General features: G+C 33.8%; 4 protein-coding genes across 6 annotated transcripts; 2 read left to right on the top strand and 2 right to left on the bottom strand.

The window, feature by feature from the left end:
- The first annotated feature begins 549 nt into the window (after positions 1–549).
- Positions 550–1,821, top strand: LOC113864779. The gene is made up of 5 exons (XM_027498876.1): positions 550–713; positions 791–888; positions 1,023–1,098; positions 1,312–1,408; positions 1,690–1,821. The coding sequence occupies exons 1-5, from the start codon at positions 656–658 to the stop codon at positions 1,766–1,768; spliced, it is 408 nt and encodes a 135-aa protein (XP_027354677.1). The 5' UTR covers positions 550–655; the 3' UTR covers positions 1,769–1,821.
- A 379-nt stretch (positions 1,822–2,200) lies between these two features.
- On the bottom strand, positions 2,201–3,616 carry LOC113864778 (SPX domain-containing protein 2-like). Its single transcript, XM_027498875.1, has 3 exons — positions 3,242–3,616; positions 3,028–3,154; positions 2,201–2,613 (listed from the first exon to the last, which is right to left on the bottom strand). Exons 1-3 carry the CDS (start codon positions 3,482–3,484, stop codon positions 2,228–2,230), a joined length of 756 nt encoding a protein of 251 aa, XP_027354676.1. The 5' UTR covers positions 3,485–3,616; the 3' UTR covers positions 2,201–2,227.
- A 788-nt stretch (positions 3,617–4,404) lies between these two features.
- LOC113864777 (RNA-dependent RNA polymerase 6-like) lies at positions 4,405–9,499 on the top strand. Of its 3 annotated transcripts, none has more exons than XM_027498871.1 (3): positions 4,405–4,473; positions 5,144–7,882; positions 8,289–9,499. In XM_027498871.1, exons 1-3 carry the CDS (start codon positions 4,426–4,428, stop codon positions 9,180–9,182), a joined length of 3,681 nt encoding a protein of 1,226 aa, XP_027354672.1. In that variant the 5' UTR covers positions 4,405–4,425; the 3' UTR covers positions 9,183–9,499. The 3 variants fall into 3 exon arrangements, with proteins under 3 accessions (XP_027354672.1, XP_027354673.1, XP_027354675.1); XM_027498872.1 differs by lacking the exon at positions 4,405–4,473 and adding an exon at positions 4,535–4,634; XM_027498874.1 differs by lacking the exon at positions 4,405–4,473 and adding an exon at positions 4,599–4,634 and having other exon boundaries at positions 5,153–7,882.
- A 4,404-nt stretch (positions 9,500–13,903) lies between these two features.
- LOC113865516 (ethylene-responsive transcription factor SHINE 2-like) lies at positions 13,904–15,092 on the bottom strand. The gene is made up of 2 exons (XM_027500119.1): positions 14,919–15,092; positions 13,904–14,749 (listed from the first exon to the last, which is right to left on the bottom strand). The coding sequence occupies exons 1-2, from the start codon at positions 14,996–14,998 to the stop codon at positions 14,215–14,217; spliced, it is 615 nt and encodes a 204-aa protein (XP_027355920.1). The 5' UTR covers positions 14,999–15,092; the 3' UTR covers positions 13,904–14,214.
- Positions 15,093–15,306: the final 214 nt, after the last annotated feature.

Consider the following 15,306-nt stretch of genomic DNA (forward strand, 5'->3'; position numbering starts at 1 on the left):
AATATTTTATCATATTAAATAGTATTAAATAAAACAAATTTGCATAAAAAGAATTTAATTCTAAGTATATTATGCTAGCTTTAAAATTTTAAAAATAAATGCTAAAATTAGGAGATATCACAGGGTGTAACGAGTAAGGAAATAATTTCTAAAAAAAAATTGTTAAATATTTCTTTAAAATATTCTCATGTTTATTCACCAATTTTTTTACTGAAATTATTTTTTCTTCTTTCTTCTATTTTTTTTTTCTCAAATCAAACTGAGTAATAACATATATATAAGTAGATTAATAGGGAAGCTTAGGTATTTTTGTTGGTTAGATTTTATTTTAGTTTTTAGTGAACAATGGTTAGATTTGATAGAGCGTACTCATGGAATAAAGAAGATAAGCAGGCTTCAATTCTTAAAGGTTCATATCATAGCGCATTCAAAGTGGGCCCAATTGAGCTTAAATTGATACCAAAGACAAATTTGAGGTCCATTCTCGTTAGATTAAAAAAAAAATCTTACTAGTAATATCTATATCCATCATCTTTTCCCTGTATTTGAGTGTCCAACACCAACACCACCATAGTATCCCCTCACCGCTTCAACAATTTTGTTCATTACTAAACCAACTTCAACAAATTAGTGTGATTATACTCAAAATCTTGCAATGGTCCCTGCTTTGTGCCTAACTCCTCCAAGTTCCCTCAAAACCACACCATCACCAGGTAACTACTAATTGTTATCTTATTTTATTCTTGATTTAATGCTAAGCTATTTCTATTTCAAACTTTATAATGCTTAGGTATTGGTATTGAAAGCCATACCAATTCAAAGCATATCAGAGTTAATAACGTGTTTCAAGGCCCTCCCACTACTAAACATTGCTTTATCATTGCAAAGGTATATTTATGCTAATAACTTAAGAGGTGTCTTTCTTGAACATTTATGTTATAATAAAATACGTACTCAAATTACTTGAGGCAATTAGTTATATTTGTATTAGCTAATGTACTAATCGGTTTCTGTCCACGTAGGCTACAAAAGGAAACCAAAAAGGAAATCAAAATACAAAACCGAATAGTGTGATTTGTGCTGATTGTGATGGAAATGGTAAGATGGCATCTGATCTTACATGGCTAGTACATGCAAAGTAAATTTTATTGTTATTTATTTTTTCGTGATGGTAGATGCAAATTATTGGTTTAAGACTATGCTTCTTGTATTTGCAGTAATCGTGTGGTTCTGTTCTGGAACACCTCTTCGTGAACTAATAAAAATAACCAAAAGATATAAAATCGTTTAGTTTTGGTGTTTAATTAACAGGAGCTGTTCTCTGCTCTCAATGCAAGGGTAGTGGGGTGAACTCTGCTGATATTTTCGATGGACAGTTTAAAGCTGGTGACTCGTGTTGGCTTTGCGGGTACCTAAATAAATCATTACTCTCTCTCTCTCTTTACTCTCTCTCTCTCTATATATATACGCACACACACACACACATACATATATTATGTGTTCTATCTGATACAAATAAACCTACTTGTTATTTTAGTTGCATTTTAAAATCATTAAGGTCAACTTTTCTAGCCCGAAAAGTGAAGTAGGGAACTTTGGCATTGGTGTGATAGGCAAGGATTTGTTTATCACATTGGATTTCGTGACTTGTCTTACAATCCTTTTTTTTTCTTTTTTAACTTTTTCTAGAGGCAGGAAGGATATGTTATGTGGGAATTGCAATGGAGCAGGTTTCGTTGGTGGCTTCTTGAGCACTTATGATCAATAAGGATCAAATGATTAGTTGAGTGAATGTAGTGATTGTAGCAATAAACATATGCATGTATATTGTGGCTTCAAATACTTTCTTTCTGTAGATTTTATACCTAGTAATTCTTAGTTTACTTGTAGTCACAGTGGTTGCTTAAAATGAATATAAAGAAAGATGCAGGACACCATCATACTAGTGATTAAGAAAAGGTAGGCATTGTGATGTATTTATTTTAAGCTCAATTCATCTATCAAATATTTCACAGAACTCAAATTGTTGTTGTTACCTTGAGACTTGGGAGAAGGGATTATAAGCACCTATCATGGGTTATTCCCAGGATCTATGCGGCTGCTTGCTTTAGTCTCTTTAGAGCAGCCTCATAAAAACATGAGAAAGATCCATGTTATTCTCAGGATGGATTTGATTGCTTTCTCTACTACAGTTATATTTTTTTCAATCCCCTTGCAACTGCAAAGCCTAGTTATGCAAAGGAGGCAATGAGAAAATGCTTACAGTTGAGCTTCTACCCCTAATTGCTTCCAAGGTATGCAGTGCTGATAAAGTTAATTTGGTGAACATGTTCTCCATATTTTCTATTTCAGCAAGTTCTTTGGGAACATGCATCAGTGTCTTTTTATTCTCATTTCTATCCATGGAGCCACACCCATCTTCCTCAAAATCCTCACTAATTGATGTGCACGGATCATTGCTGAAAAGAAAATTTAGTATCACCTCGCACTCCTTTACAAGCTTGTCAAGCACATCAATCTTGAAGAAGGGCTGGTTTAACACCTCTTGGATAAAAGGCAAGCGAAGTAGTGCGCCAGTTCTCTTATCATATTTCTTTATTATCTTCACTAGACCTACACAAACACTCATCATCAAACAAGATAAATATTCAATCCTCCTGAAATTTGTGCTGCTTTCATTAAAATTATGATACTTGATAAATATATGTTTTCTTTTCATTTTAAAATTCTTTCTGAGATTAAAAATAAGAGAAGACGGAAAAGTAAAAACAGTCAAAAAGTGCATATTTAGTTCAGCTTACATTAGACAACTAGTCGTTTATTTCTTTCAACTTACAGAACTTTTGAAAATAAATCAACATTTCTCTTAATTTAAGCTAAGCAAAACAGGCTAAAATTATTATAAGACTGCAAAAAAAAAAAAATGTTGCATGAAGCACCTTCCTAATCCAATAAATTTATCTTTAACATAAATAAACAAAACACACGAGTCAGTAGTTGATTTCATGCATGAGCTTGAGAACATGCCTGTGTAGTTGAGTGCACTATAGTTCTCTAACAAAACCATCTCCCCATGAAAATCCACTATTTCCCTCCCTAGTGACATCAACTCCACATTTGAATCCATGACTTTGGCAACTCTGTCTTGCAACTCCTACAACACAAGTACAAACCACAGGTCTCAATTTCACAGGAGCAAAAAACAAAAAAAAAAAGGAAATAAATAATGAAACATAGTTACCTTCCATTTAATGATATATTCTTCCTCCTTGTCAACAAAGAAAGCATTGAACTTATCAATCTCAAGCTCCAAGAGGTGAAGGAAGTGGTTGATTTCATCAGCATCCAAACGGGGTGGAGTGAGAGCATCTTTGGGACACATAACCTTCAATTGTTTCTTCAAGTTTTTGTAGGACAAGAATTGGTCACGCCACTCAGGGAGGGTCTGCTCAATCTGGCTCTTCAGGATCTTCCAAAACTTCATGGCAACTCTAATGATCTATTCCTCACTTTTGCACAAGGGTGTTAGTGGAGTTGAGTGGATTGGATTAAAACTAGATAAAGGGAGAGAAATGCTAGTGTTTGGGTTCCGGGGAATTAGAATATTAATGTTGATATTGGAATATCCTTAATGTTCTACACGCAATTTGCATAGGTTTCACCGGTTTTGTGCTAGTGGTAACAGTATAATTCTATTCTGCTCCTTTACTTGCCGCCTTATTAGAATATATTATTCTTTTGGACCAACCTACTACTACACGGTGCTTAGGTTTCATCAACATTCCCATGATGCCCAAATCATAAATTACACTCAAGTGAATAGACCCTAATGTTATAATTTTGTAATCGATGCATCACGTCCAAATCCACCTCTTAAACCTCGAGAAATTATTGCATGCTCCAGAATCATATGATTCCACCTAATGAAAATGCAATATATAAATATTTAAATTAGACAAAATGTGAGTGGTGAAATCATATAATTTCGAATTATCCAAAAATTTATCCTTAAATTTTCTAATTTGCATCTAAAATCTTATTTTTATCTTGACTAGATATAAAATGTGTTAAAGTTTATCTAATAATTATCAAAATTGTAATAATTTCGTTTAAAAGCTGGTATTTTTCTTTGTGTAAACTTTTTATCACTTCAGGCACTCATAAAAATGGGTGTATGGTTAGATATACTATAAAAAACCTCAAACACACAATTTTGATGTAGTTTTTTTTATATTTATTTTCTTCTTCCATTTACTGAAATAGAAACGCCAAGTTATTTATTCAACAATATAAACTATAAAAAAACAATTTAAAACATAATTTAATTAATTAAAATAATATAGTGATCGTAATATTAGTAGTATTCAACTATTTTAAAAACTAAGCCCTAACAAATTATAATGGACCCTGATTACGGATGGGTGAATGGAAAAGCAAAAGCAAAGCGGGAAAAAGCGAGAAAGACACACTGAGGTGAGTGACTCACACTAGCTTTGTTGTTTATAATGTAAATGTAAACTTCGTGGCGAAGGCACCAAAAACTGAATCAAACTAGACTTGACCAGTCAACACCTTTAATCTTTTTCTTCCACTATACAATCGCATTCTCTTCTCATTCTCTTACTTCCAAGGAGGTACATCATTTTCTCTTTTCTTCCTCATCTGCCTACTTTCCCTTTTTTTTATATTATTATTATCAAGATTGTCTCTTGCGTTTAGTTTGGTTAGTGGTTAAGTTTTTGCGCTTGTTATTTGTAATGGGTTGTGCTTCTTCTTCTTCTTCTTCTTTTTTGCTGGGAAATGGGGTCTTATTTGGTGCTTGATTGTGTTTTGAATTGTGGGTCTTACTTATTTTTCCTATTTTAGTGTTGGCATTGAACTATTTGTAGATTTTGTATGTTGTTATATTATTTGTCACTTGTGATTAATGATTATGTACCCGAAGTTAATGTATTTGTGTTTTAGAGTTGATGATACTGTGAGGTATACCCTTCTGTTCTTGCTTCTAAATTCCCCATTTCTGAATCTTTATTACATGAATGTTTTATGGGCTAATGTTCCCCCACCCCTTTTTTGTTCTCAAGTATTGATTTATGGTGGCTGTTTCAGAGGTTAATCAAATTTGGAAATTTGTGTTGTTTAGAATTTACAGACAACTGAGAACATGGACTTGGAAGGAAGTGAAAAGGATTCAGTGGTTACTCAGGTTAGCATTGGTGGATTTGACAGTGAGGTCACAGCAAGTGATCTTGTGACGTACTTGGAAGATAAAATTGGACTTGTGTACAGATGTCGGTTGAAAACTTCTTGGACCCCTCCAGAGTCTTATCCAGAATTTAATATCATTGATACTGCACAGATTAAAAAAACAGATGTCTATCAGAAGGTTGAGCCTCACGCCTTTGTTCATTTTGCATCACCAGGATCTGTAACTACGGCCCTGAATGCTTCAGGTTGTTGTGATCTATTTTTGAAAAATCAACCATTAAAGGTCAGCCGCGGGCCTGAAAATCCATTCTTCCTGAACCAAAGGAGGAGAACTACAATTCCTTTTAAAATGTCTGATGTACTTGTTGAAATTGGGACTTTGGTTGGCCCAGAGGAGTTTTTTGTTGCTTGGAGAGGACCTGATAAAGGCGTAAAATTTCTAGTGGATCCTTTTGATGGCCAGTGCAAGATTTGTTTCAATAGAGATACTGCATTTTCATTCAAAGGAATAGAAAAAAAAGCTGTGATAAAGTGTGATTTTCAGGTGGGATTCTTGGTTAGAGACATTAATGAGATCAGGAGATATAATGACACATCATATCTCGTTGTTTTATTACACCTAGCTTCATCACCTTGGGTTTGGTACAGAACTGCCGATGATGATATTGAAGAATTAGTCCCATTTGATTTGCTGGATGATGATGATCCTTGGATTAGGACCACTGATTTTACACCTAGTGGGGCAATTGGTCGATGCAATTTTTATAGAATTTCAATCCCTCCTCGCTATGGTGCAAAATTGATGAAGGCTATGCTTTATCTGAAAGGACAAAGAGTGCAAGTGCAAGAAATTCCTCTTCGACGACCACTTAGGATACTGGATGAACCTGATTTTGGGGTGTCCATGTCAGATGCCTTCTTCTATATAAATTTTCAGAAGGGCATTGCCTTTGATATACTGTTCTTGGTCAATGCCATCATACACAAAGGCATATTCAATCAGCACAGGTTGTCAGATAGGTTTTTTGAATTGCTGAGAAATCAACCTATGGAGCTTAATGTGGCTGCCCTGAAGCATTTATGTTCTTACAAACGTCCAGTGTTTGATGCAACCAAGAGGCTAAAAACAGTCCAAGATTGGTTGCTCAGAAATCCTAAACTTTATCAGGGTTCTAAACAGTTAGATGACATTGTTGAGGTTAGAAGATTGGTTATTACTCCAACAAAAGCCTATTGTGTACCACCAGAAGTTGAATTGTCCAACAGGGTTCTCAGAAGATTCAGAGATGTTTCAGATCGTTTCTTGAGAGTAGCCTTTATGGATGAGGGCATGCAAACAATTAATGTGAATGCTCTTAATTATTATGTTGCTCCAATAGTGAAGGAGATCACGTCAAACTCTTTTCCACAAAAGACAAGAATATATAAAAGGATCAAGACCATCCTGGAAGAAGGATTTCACTTTTGTGGCCGAAAGTATTCGTTTTTGGCCTTTTCATCCAATCAACTTCGAGATCGTTCTGCTTGGTTTTTTGCTGAAGACAAAAACATAAGTTGCGTTAAAATACGAAATTGGATGGGCAGATTTAATCAAAGAAATATAGCAAAATGTGCTGCCAGGATGGGACAATGCTTCTCATCTACTTATGCAACGGTTGAAGTTGTCGCAAATGAAGTTAACTCCATGCTGCCTGATGTTGAGAGGAATAATTATGTTTTCTCTGATGGCATTGGTATCATCACTCCTGATCTTGCCAGTGAAGTTGCAGAAAAATTGAAATTGGACAGTGTACCCTCTGCTTACCAGATCAGATATGCTGGTTTTAAAGGGGTTGTAGCCTCTTGGCCTGCTAAAGGGGATGGGATCAGACTTTCTTTGAGGCCTAGTATGGACAAGTTTCAATCTACTCATACTATCTTAGAGATTTGTGCTTGGACTAGGTTTCAGCCTGGTTTTCTTAACAGGCAGATCATAACATTGCTTTCAGCACTGAGTGTACCTGATGAAATATTTTGGAAAATGCAGGAGGCTATGCTTTTGAGGTTAAATCAAATGCTTCTGGATCCAGATATCGCTTTTGATGTTCTCACCAAATCATGTGCTGAGCATGGAAATGCTGCAGCAATAATGTTAAGTTGTGGCTTCAGTCCCCAAACTGAACCTCATCTCAGAGGTATGTTAACTTCTGTACGTGCTGCACAGCTTTGGGGACTTAGAGAAAAGTCCAGGATTTTTGTATCATCTGGGCGATGGTTGATGGGTGTCTTAGATGAGTTGGGTGAGCTTGAACAAGGGCAGTGCTTTGTTCAAGTGTCTACTCCTTCTATTGAAAATTGTTTCTCAAAGCATGGCTCAAGATTTTCAGAAACAAAGAGCCTGCAAGTAGTTAAAGGTTTGGTGGTTATAGCCAAAAATCCTTGTCTTCATCCTGGAGACGTAAGAGTTTTGGAGGCAGTTGATGCCCCTGGTTTGCATCATTTATACGATTGTCTTGTTTTCCCTCAAAAGGGTGACAGACCCCATACAAATGAAGCTTCTGGAAGTGACCTTGACGGGGATCTATATTTTGTCACGTGGGATGAAAATCTTATTCCACCAAGTAAGAGGAGCTGGATACCTATGGCTTATGCTGCTCAAGAAAGCAAGCTTCAGACACGTCAAGTCACTACCCGAGTATGTGATTTTTGAATGTTATTCTATGAAGTTCCATAGTTAACTAGCTGTGGGCTATGCATGGGTAATATTACAATGAGATTGTTGTTTTTCATTCATAGCATCATGCCTTTGATTAGTAATTCAGATGATATATGCACTACAAGGACTTGCTGGAAGTCATAAAATTTCATGCTGGGGAAATATTTCTTCTGATCTCAAACATAAAATTTTGAGTATGCTGGAACTAATTCTACACATACAGTCATAGAGTTTGAGGTATATGTTGCTAGTGTGTTGCTTTCTTGCACCTTTACGTGCTCTGCACATTCTTTAACTTGTGTTGTACATATGGTGTTATTTTTCATGTTGACTATGTATTGTGAAAATGAGTCAGCAATTTAAAGTTTTGTCTTCCACACTGCAGGACATCATAGATTTTTTTGCCAAAAACATGGTAAATGAGCATTTGGGTGCAATCTGCAATGCACATGTGGTACATGCTGATTGCAGTGACTACGGTGCCTTGGATGAGAAATGTATATGCTTGGCTGAGCTAGCAGCCACTGCTGTTGATTTTCCAAAGACCGGGAAGGTTGTCTCCATGCCTCCTCAGCTGAAACCAAAACTGTATCCTGATTTCATGGGGAAAGAGCAGCACCAGTCTTACAAGTCCAATAAAATCCTGGGTAGACTTTACCGGCGTATCAGAGATGCTTATGATAACGATATTGATTCTGCTGATTTGAATTATGTGACAGGTGATATACCATACGACAAAGATCTTGAGGTTCCTGGATCTGGTGATTTTATTGATGATGCGTGGGAACAAAAGTGCTCATACGATGCCCAGTTGAGTGCACTACTTGGTCAATACAAAGTAAAAAGAGAAGAAGAAGTTGTCACTGGACAGATCTGGTCCATGCCAAAATACAACAGTAGGAAGCAAGGGGAACTTAAGGAGAGGTTGAAACATTCATACAGTGCCCTGAAAAAGGAATTTAGGCAAACTTTTGAGAAATTGAATTCAGATGGTGCAGAATTAAGTGAGGAAGATAAAAACTTACTGTATGAGCAGAAAGCTTCAGCCTGGTATCAGGTTACATATCATCCTATATGGGTGAAAAAATCCCTTGATCTGCAAGATAAGTCCCCAGGGAACCAAGAGCCAGATAGTTTCGGAAGTGTGGTGATGTTGAGTTTTCCTTGGATTGCAGTTGATTACCTAGCTCGCACGAAGATAAAGCATCGAACAGTTGGAAATTTTGATTCAACCAAGCCAGTGGATTCACTGGCAAAGTATCTGTCTGAAAGGTTATAACTCAACTCAATTGAATTTGCCGTTGGCTTCAAGGCCACTCTGCCATTCTCAAATATCACAGTGAACTTGTGTATAATATCCCATATGGAGGTCTTCGATTGGTATTCACTGTTCAGTTCACCTAAACTGCTTTGGTCTGTAACTAGGCTTGATCCCGTGCCAGGAATTGCCTTCAGACTCTAATTAGTTGCATTTGATATATGGCCTGTATTTTCTACCAGTCCTGTTGTGCATGTGGTTGATTCAATATATGTGATGGTGATTGTGATTGAATTCTGTTTCTTGACCTTTCTAAACTTAATCAATTTATATTTGTTTTCATGAGGAGTGCTTTCAATACTACCTGGATGTGAACCTTATGTTTGAGCAATGCCCATGAGAGTTCATTAGTTACTAACCTTATATATGTGGATATGAAATTTTGAGCTTGGCCCTTGTCTGTTCCCAAGTGGACTCATTGATTCAGCATTATGTTGCCTCTCTCACACCCTCTGTTTGAAACCATTGAAAATGGGAGGAAAAAAACTACCGAGAAAAGCGTGGAAAATGTGATTTCCTCCAATTAGGAGATGTAAAGTTAAGGGTGGAATCTACAAACATGTTTCCTCACTTATGCATTGTGTTCTGCATTCATACAATTTTTAAATAGTAGTGAAGCTATTATTGAGACTATGGCATATAATTAAATGTCAAAGCTCTTGGAATTAAATTTTTTTGGTATAAGCAGATCTTGAGTGTGATAATAGGTGCTGTGCTTGAGAATGTTACCCAATAACTTAGCAGAAAAAAGATGATGATATGCCTCTGGTAGTAGGAGTGATAGAAGCACAGGATTAGTCGGTGGATGTACGGAAGAGTAGTAAATTTTTGGTACTGCTGCATTACTTAATATGTACCACAGGAGTATTGATAATATATTCATAGAAGAGGCATAAAAAGCAGTTTTATATTTGAAGGCTATAAAGTATGTTTTGGTTTGCATATTATTACATATGCTATGAATATGTTTTTTAATTTTTTATTATTTTAATCCGTAAATTTTTTTAAAAAAGTTATTGTTTTGTAATGATGTCTAAACCTAAGTCACATCGTTGTAATAACAGAGGACATGTTCTAGCATATAAAAATATCAGTAACGATATCCATTCGTTTTAGTACGTTTTGTGATGGATGAATTTTACATAAATCTCATTAAAAAAACAATAATGATGTCTTTTCAATAAAATTGTTCTTTTCTAATAACTCAGTTGGCAAAAGTTGAAAACATTACGTGAAGGTGATAGAATTGAATCCTTACCTCTCTATTCTAACTTTTCTTCCCCTATTTTCTATCCTGTCTTTGAGGCTCTATTAAGAAGTCATTTATACCGTTTGGTGGATAACCGAAAAAAATAAAATAAGATTTTTTATTGTATTTTATTTTTAATATTTATTTAATTAATAAGACATGATAAATTTATTTTATTTTTAACATAACATATCTAATTTATTTTCTTTATAGACATCTAGTCTCAAACTAAATAGAAATTTATCATACTCTTATATATTATGTCCTATTTTTATTTAGTTTTCATATTCTATTTTTATCTTATTTTATTAACCAATAGGAATCTATAAAGGGTTTCATTCCCTTGCCTAGAAGAGAAGGTGGGACTTACCTCATTAAACATCAGATAAATTTTATCTAATTACAAAAATAGGTCGAGAAAAGGTGCCAAGTAATAGGTGAGTAGTATTACTCAAATGCATTATACAGAGGTAGCCACTTTGAATCAAAACACATTTAAAAACCGTAGCAGAATCAGAGGTTTTTTTTCCCATTTGCTGTTTCAAGAAACACTCTGAAAGAACCCATCACTCGCCTCTGGAAGCAACTTTATTTGGAAAATTTTAGTGTAACATGCACCTTCTATATTTTGACTCAAATTTTACACAGTGTCTGGTCACATTTGAATGTATCTGCACAAATATAGATACAAATATAAGAACATTGCATGTATACATCATAGGACAGTTGGTGGCTGCGGGACCTCCTTCCATTCATAGATTAATGTTGCAAATTAATGTATCCTAAAGGAAAAAAAGTTACATAGGTGTTTAGAAAACGGTCATTAATTAGTCTCTTCTTATTTCAAAATTTCAACAAAACAGATTGATTAGTAAAAGCCTACAAGATTGGTAGCTTCTGTTTTCCAGAAGAAAACCCAGTCCTTGCAGTTGACAAACATCTCTGCTCAGTTTGCAGATTGAAAGGGTCTTCAAGCATGGTGATGTACGGACACCAACTTCCCTTGTGCAAAATTAATTTTTCAGTGAAGAGTTCCCCACAAAAGTACATTAACACATTGTTGAGGTGACCTGTATCATTTTCCACACTCATAAACCAGGCACATTAATAAAGACTCTATCAAGTCCACTTCTACCTGATTTTTTTATAACGAATAATTTAAGGAAAAAAATCAATTTATAAAAAATTACATTCATCTTATTCTTTATCTCATTTTAAAAAGATAAATGAGAATTTAACCTTATAACTTATTAAATAAGAAATATTATCTTATTTAACTTTGTGCACTTAAAATTTAACTCCAAATAATGAAAAGTCTTGTCTTACTGATGGCAACAGTGCCTAATAGTTTGCTCCTTGATGCATGGAGCATTTAATGATGAGCCAGCTACTTGTGTCATCTCTTCCTTTATGTCAATTTCTTCTTTATGGTATGTAGACTTCGTGGCTTCTATCCTTGCATACTTCTACTAAATGTAGGCCACAGACTTTGGTGCTCAGGAACCAGTAGCTTCCATTCATTTCGGTAATTCAATAAAGAGAAAAATATCAGATTAAGTGTCACAATTAAGAGCACAGAATAATTTATTCTTTCAAGTTATAAAAGTACTTCTTTTTTTATTTGTCTATTTGAGAAAATAACATAAATTGAGAAATATAAATAATATTTTTATTTATTTTAAAATTATTATTCACTTTTTTATATGATCTGTATTATTTTTATTTTTATAAATTTTTAAAGTATTTAAGAATTAAGAAGAAATAAAAGTATAATTAAAAATATAATAATTAATATCATCTTAAATTTTAAATGAACAAATAATTGATTTTTTTCAAAAATAGATATCTAAAGTGAAATTGAAAGAAGTGTTTAAATATCTAAAATTAGCAAACGACATTTGTTTTAGAGCATTATTACATAATAGTTTAATCTCTAAAATTATTATTAAAAAAATCAATGTTTGATAATTTAAATTTTAAATTAAAATTTTCATAGTTTTAAAGATTAAATTAGTCGATATTCATAAATTTGAAAGATGATTTAATATATTATTATACTATGAAAACACCACAGCCATTACCTTGCATCTAGGCTGGAAGTAACATGCATTGTCATTTATACAATGAGAAATATTTTTTAAATATTTAAATAAAAATATTTTTAAGCACCCTTTTTTGTGTTTTAAAGTGCATTTTAAGTTTATACGCACACATATATAAAATAATAATAGTATATAATATTACACATAGTATCAGTTTTTAGTATTAAAAATAATGGAACTGTAACAGTACAATTGGTGTTGCAGATACTTCAGAAAAAAGAGAAAAAAATAAAGTCTGGCATGCATGTGATCTTAATAGTTGAAAAGATTTATGTTATTTTCATAATTGATTTTTTTTATTGTACGAATATTCATTCATAAACATGTCAAAATTCTGCCTGTGATTGCAAATCAAGTAGTTTAGGTTATTAAACCTTAATTTTCTTTTAAATCTAGTGGCATTTGGACAAGTTTGCAAATGAAAAATACGAATTTTATAATGAAAAAAAATAATGTCCATAATTATCTGTGTTTTAATCATTAAAAAGTTCATCTAGTTTTATTTAGGATGGACTCTGCCTAAATTATACATGCAATTAGTGTATTTTTAGCATTTTAACTTAAAAAAATTTGTTTAAGTGAAATTTTTTTGCTTAAATAAAATAACACAAAAATGCATTAACTGCATAGTGTATTTCTTGTAGAGAATCTTGACCCCTACTTTCAATAAATTTTCTGCTAAAAAATTATCAAAATAAGTTTATTACATTAGTATCATTAAATTATTTTTTATGATAACTCCATTATAAGAAACGAGTTTTGTTAATTATAATCATTTTTAGGATTAATTTTAAATAAGTAAAAATAGAAGTTTTTATACAAACAATAATTATTACATTAAAAATATTAAAACAATAATAACTTTTGTAATAAAATAATTTTTTAATTACTTTAAATTAGCCTTCAGAGTTAATGGTATCAAAAGTACAAACGCTTAAAAGAAAAGGTTTAGAAATCCCATTACTAGATCAGTGACAAACTTGTTAACTCAACGTATAACTACTATACGGAAAAGGTATATGTCACAGTAACATTGATTGGGAAAAGAGTTAGGCAACTAAAGTATATTTATGCAATTTCTTTATAAAATAAAATATATATAACCAAAAAATGTGTGACAAAATAATTGATGAAATTAAGAGACAAATAAATTTATGTAAAGTATTATATAGAAATTATTGAATAAGTTAGATGAGCTGAAGGAGGAAAAAAGATAACGATCATCAGAATGAGAAGATGTGTTTGGGATTTTACTATCATTTAGAATTCAGATGACAACATGAAAAGAAGGTAGTATTCATAGCAGTTTACTTACAATCATTGCTTATTGTGAATCAGAGATATCCAACTGAGTCCACTTGATCAATAAAAGACCTATTATATTATATGTTACCTGTGGCTGGAATTCTTTTCCAAGCGTTACTTGTTACTTCAAAGGAATAATCATAATTGACAGTCTAATTTCCTTTTCTTGTTTCCTAATTTCCCACTAATTTGATCCAAGTTATCAAGCTTACCACCAATCAAAGCATTACATAAAGTGTATTAAGTAGCTATCAGACTGAACATTTGACAAACATTTTTACAGAAGACAAAAGTAAATGAAAATGATGGCATGAGAAAAAAGGGATTAATTACTATTTTAAGAACTATGACATGGAAGGTTCCTTTTCTCTTCCTGGTCACATGAACTTGAAGCACAAGGGTAGTTCCAGTTAAGTAGCTCTTCAATCATCTGCATGGCAACTCTTTCCTCTTCTTCAACCGCATTTTCAGCATTAATAATGTCACCACCAGTGTGTGGCAACCCTGTGGATTCACCCTCCGTGTGTTTCTTCCCAAGCTCTACCCTCATGACCCAGTTGGATCCAGAATGTGGTCCTGCACCTTTTTGCCACACTCCAATGTGAGAATTGTCAGCATCTAGCCTCAAACAAGTGAGGGATGGAGAAGGGTCTTTGCAGTACTTTCTTAGCTTTGTGCTGAGAAGCTCAGAAAGAGCCTTGGGAGACAAGAAAGTGTCATCACCACCGCAATGGGTGGAATCTTCAGCTTGGTTCTTCGATGTAGGGAAATTGGTCTTAGCATTCTGACCATTCATCAAAATGGCTGCTTGATCATATGCCCTTGCTGCTGCCTCCGCTGTCTCAAATGTGCCTAGCCACACTCTTCTCTTACTACACATGCACAAAACCATATCTTATATACAAATATATATACGATATAAAAGATATATATAAAGAGAGTGTTAATATATATGTATAATAAAAGGGTGTAACTTGTGTAAGTGTAACAAACAACGAAAAAAGCAGCATTGTGTAAAATGCATTAGTTGAGAGTGATTACAGTAAAGGGTGGCGAATTTCTGACACCCAAGAGCCCCACTGGCGCTGCCTGACTCCTCTGAACTTCTTTGCTTGTACCATATCTTAGTTAGTGCGGGAACAAGTGGGGGTTAGAGAGAGAAAGAAAAGGAAAAAACTAAAAAGGAAAAAAAGGGGGTGGAGAGAGGCAAAGTACGAGGGGGTGGTGAAGGAGAATTAATACTAATACTAATAATACTAATAGCAATAGTGTAATAGGGATAGATATGATATATGAGGTACAAACATGAAACGTGCAAGTGTGTGTTTTGAGAGTGCTCAAACTCTTAACGAAATTTATATGGGTTGTCGGTGAGGATTGGACGGAAAGTGGAATTGAAACGTACAGATGCAATAAAAGTTTCACCTGC

The sequence above is a fragment of the Abrus precatorius genome, unplaced genomic scaffold (assembly GCF_003935025.1).
Source record: "Abrus precatorius isolate BTA unplaced genomic scaffold, Abrus_2018 Scaffold4, whole genome shotgun sequence".
Classification (NCBI taxonomy): Eukaryota; Viridiplantae; Streptophyta; class Magnoliopsida; order Fabales; family Fabaceae; genus Abrus; species Abrus precatorius.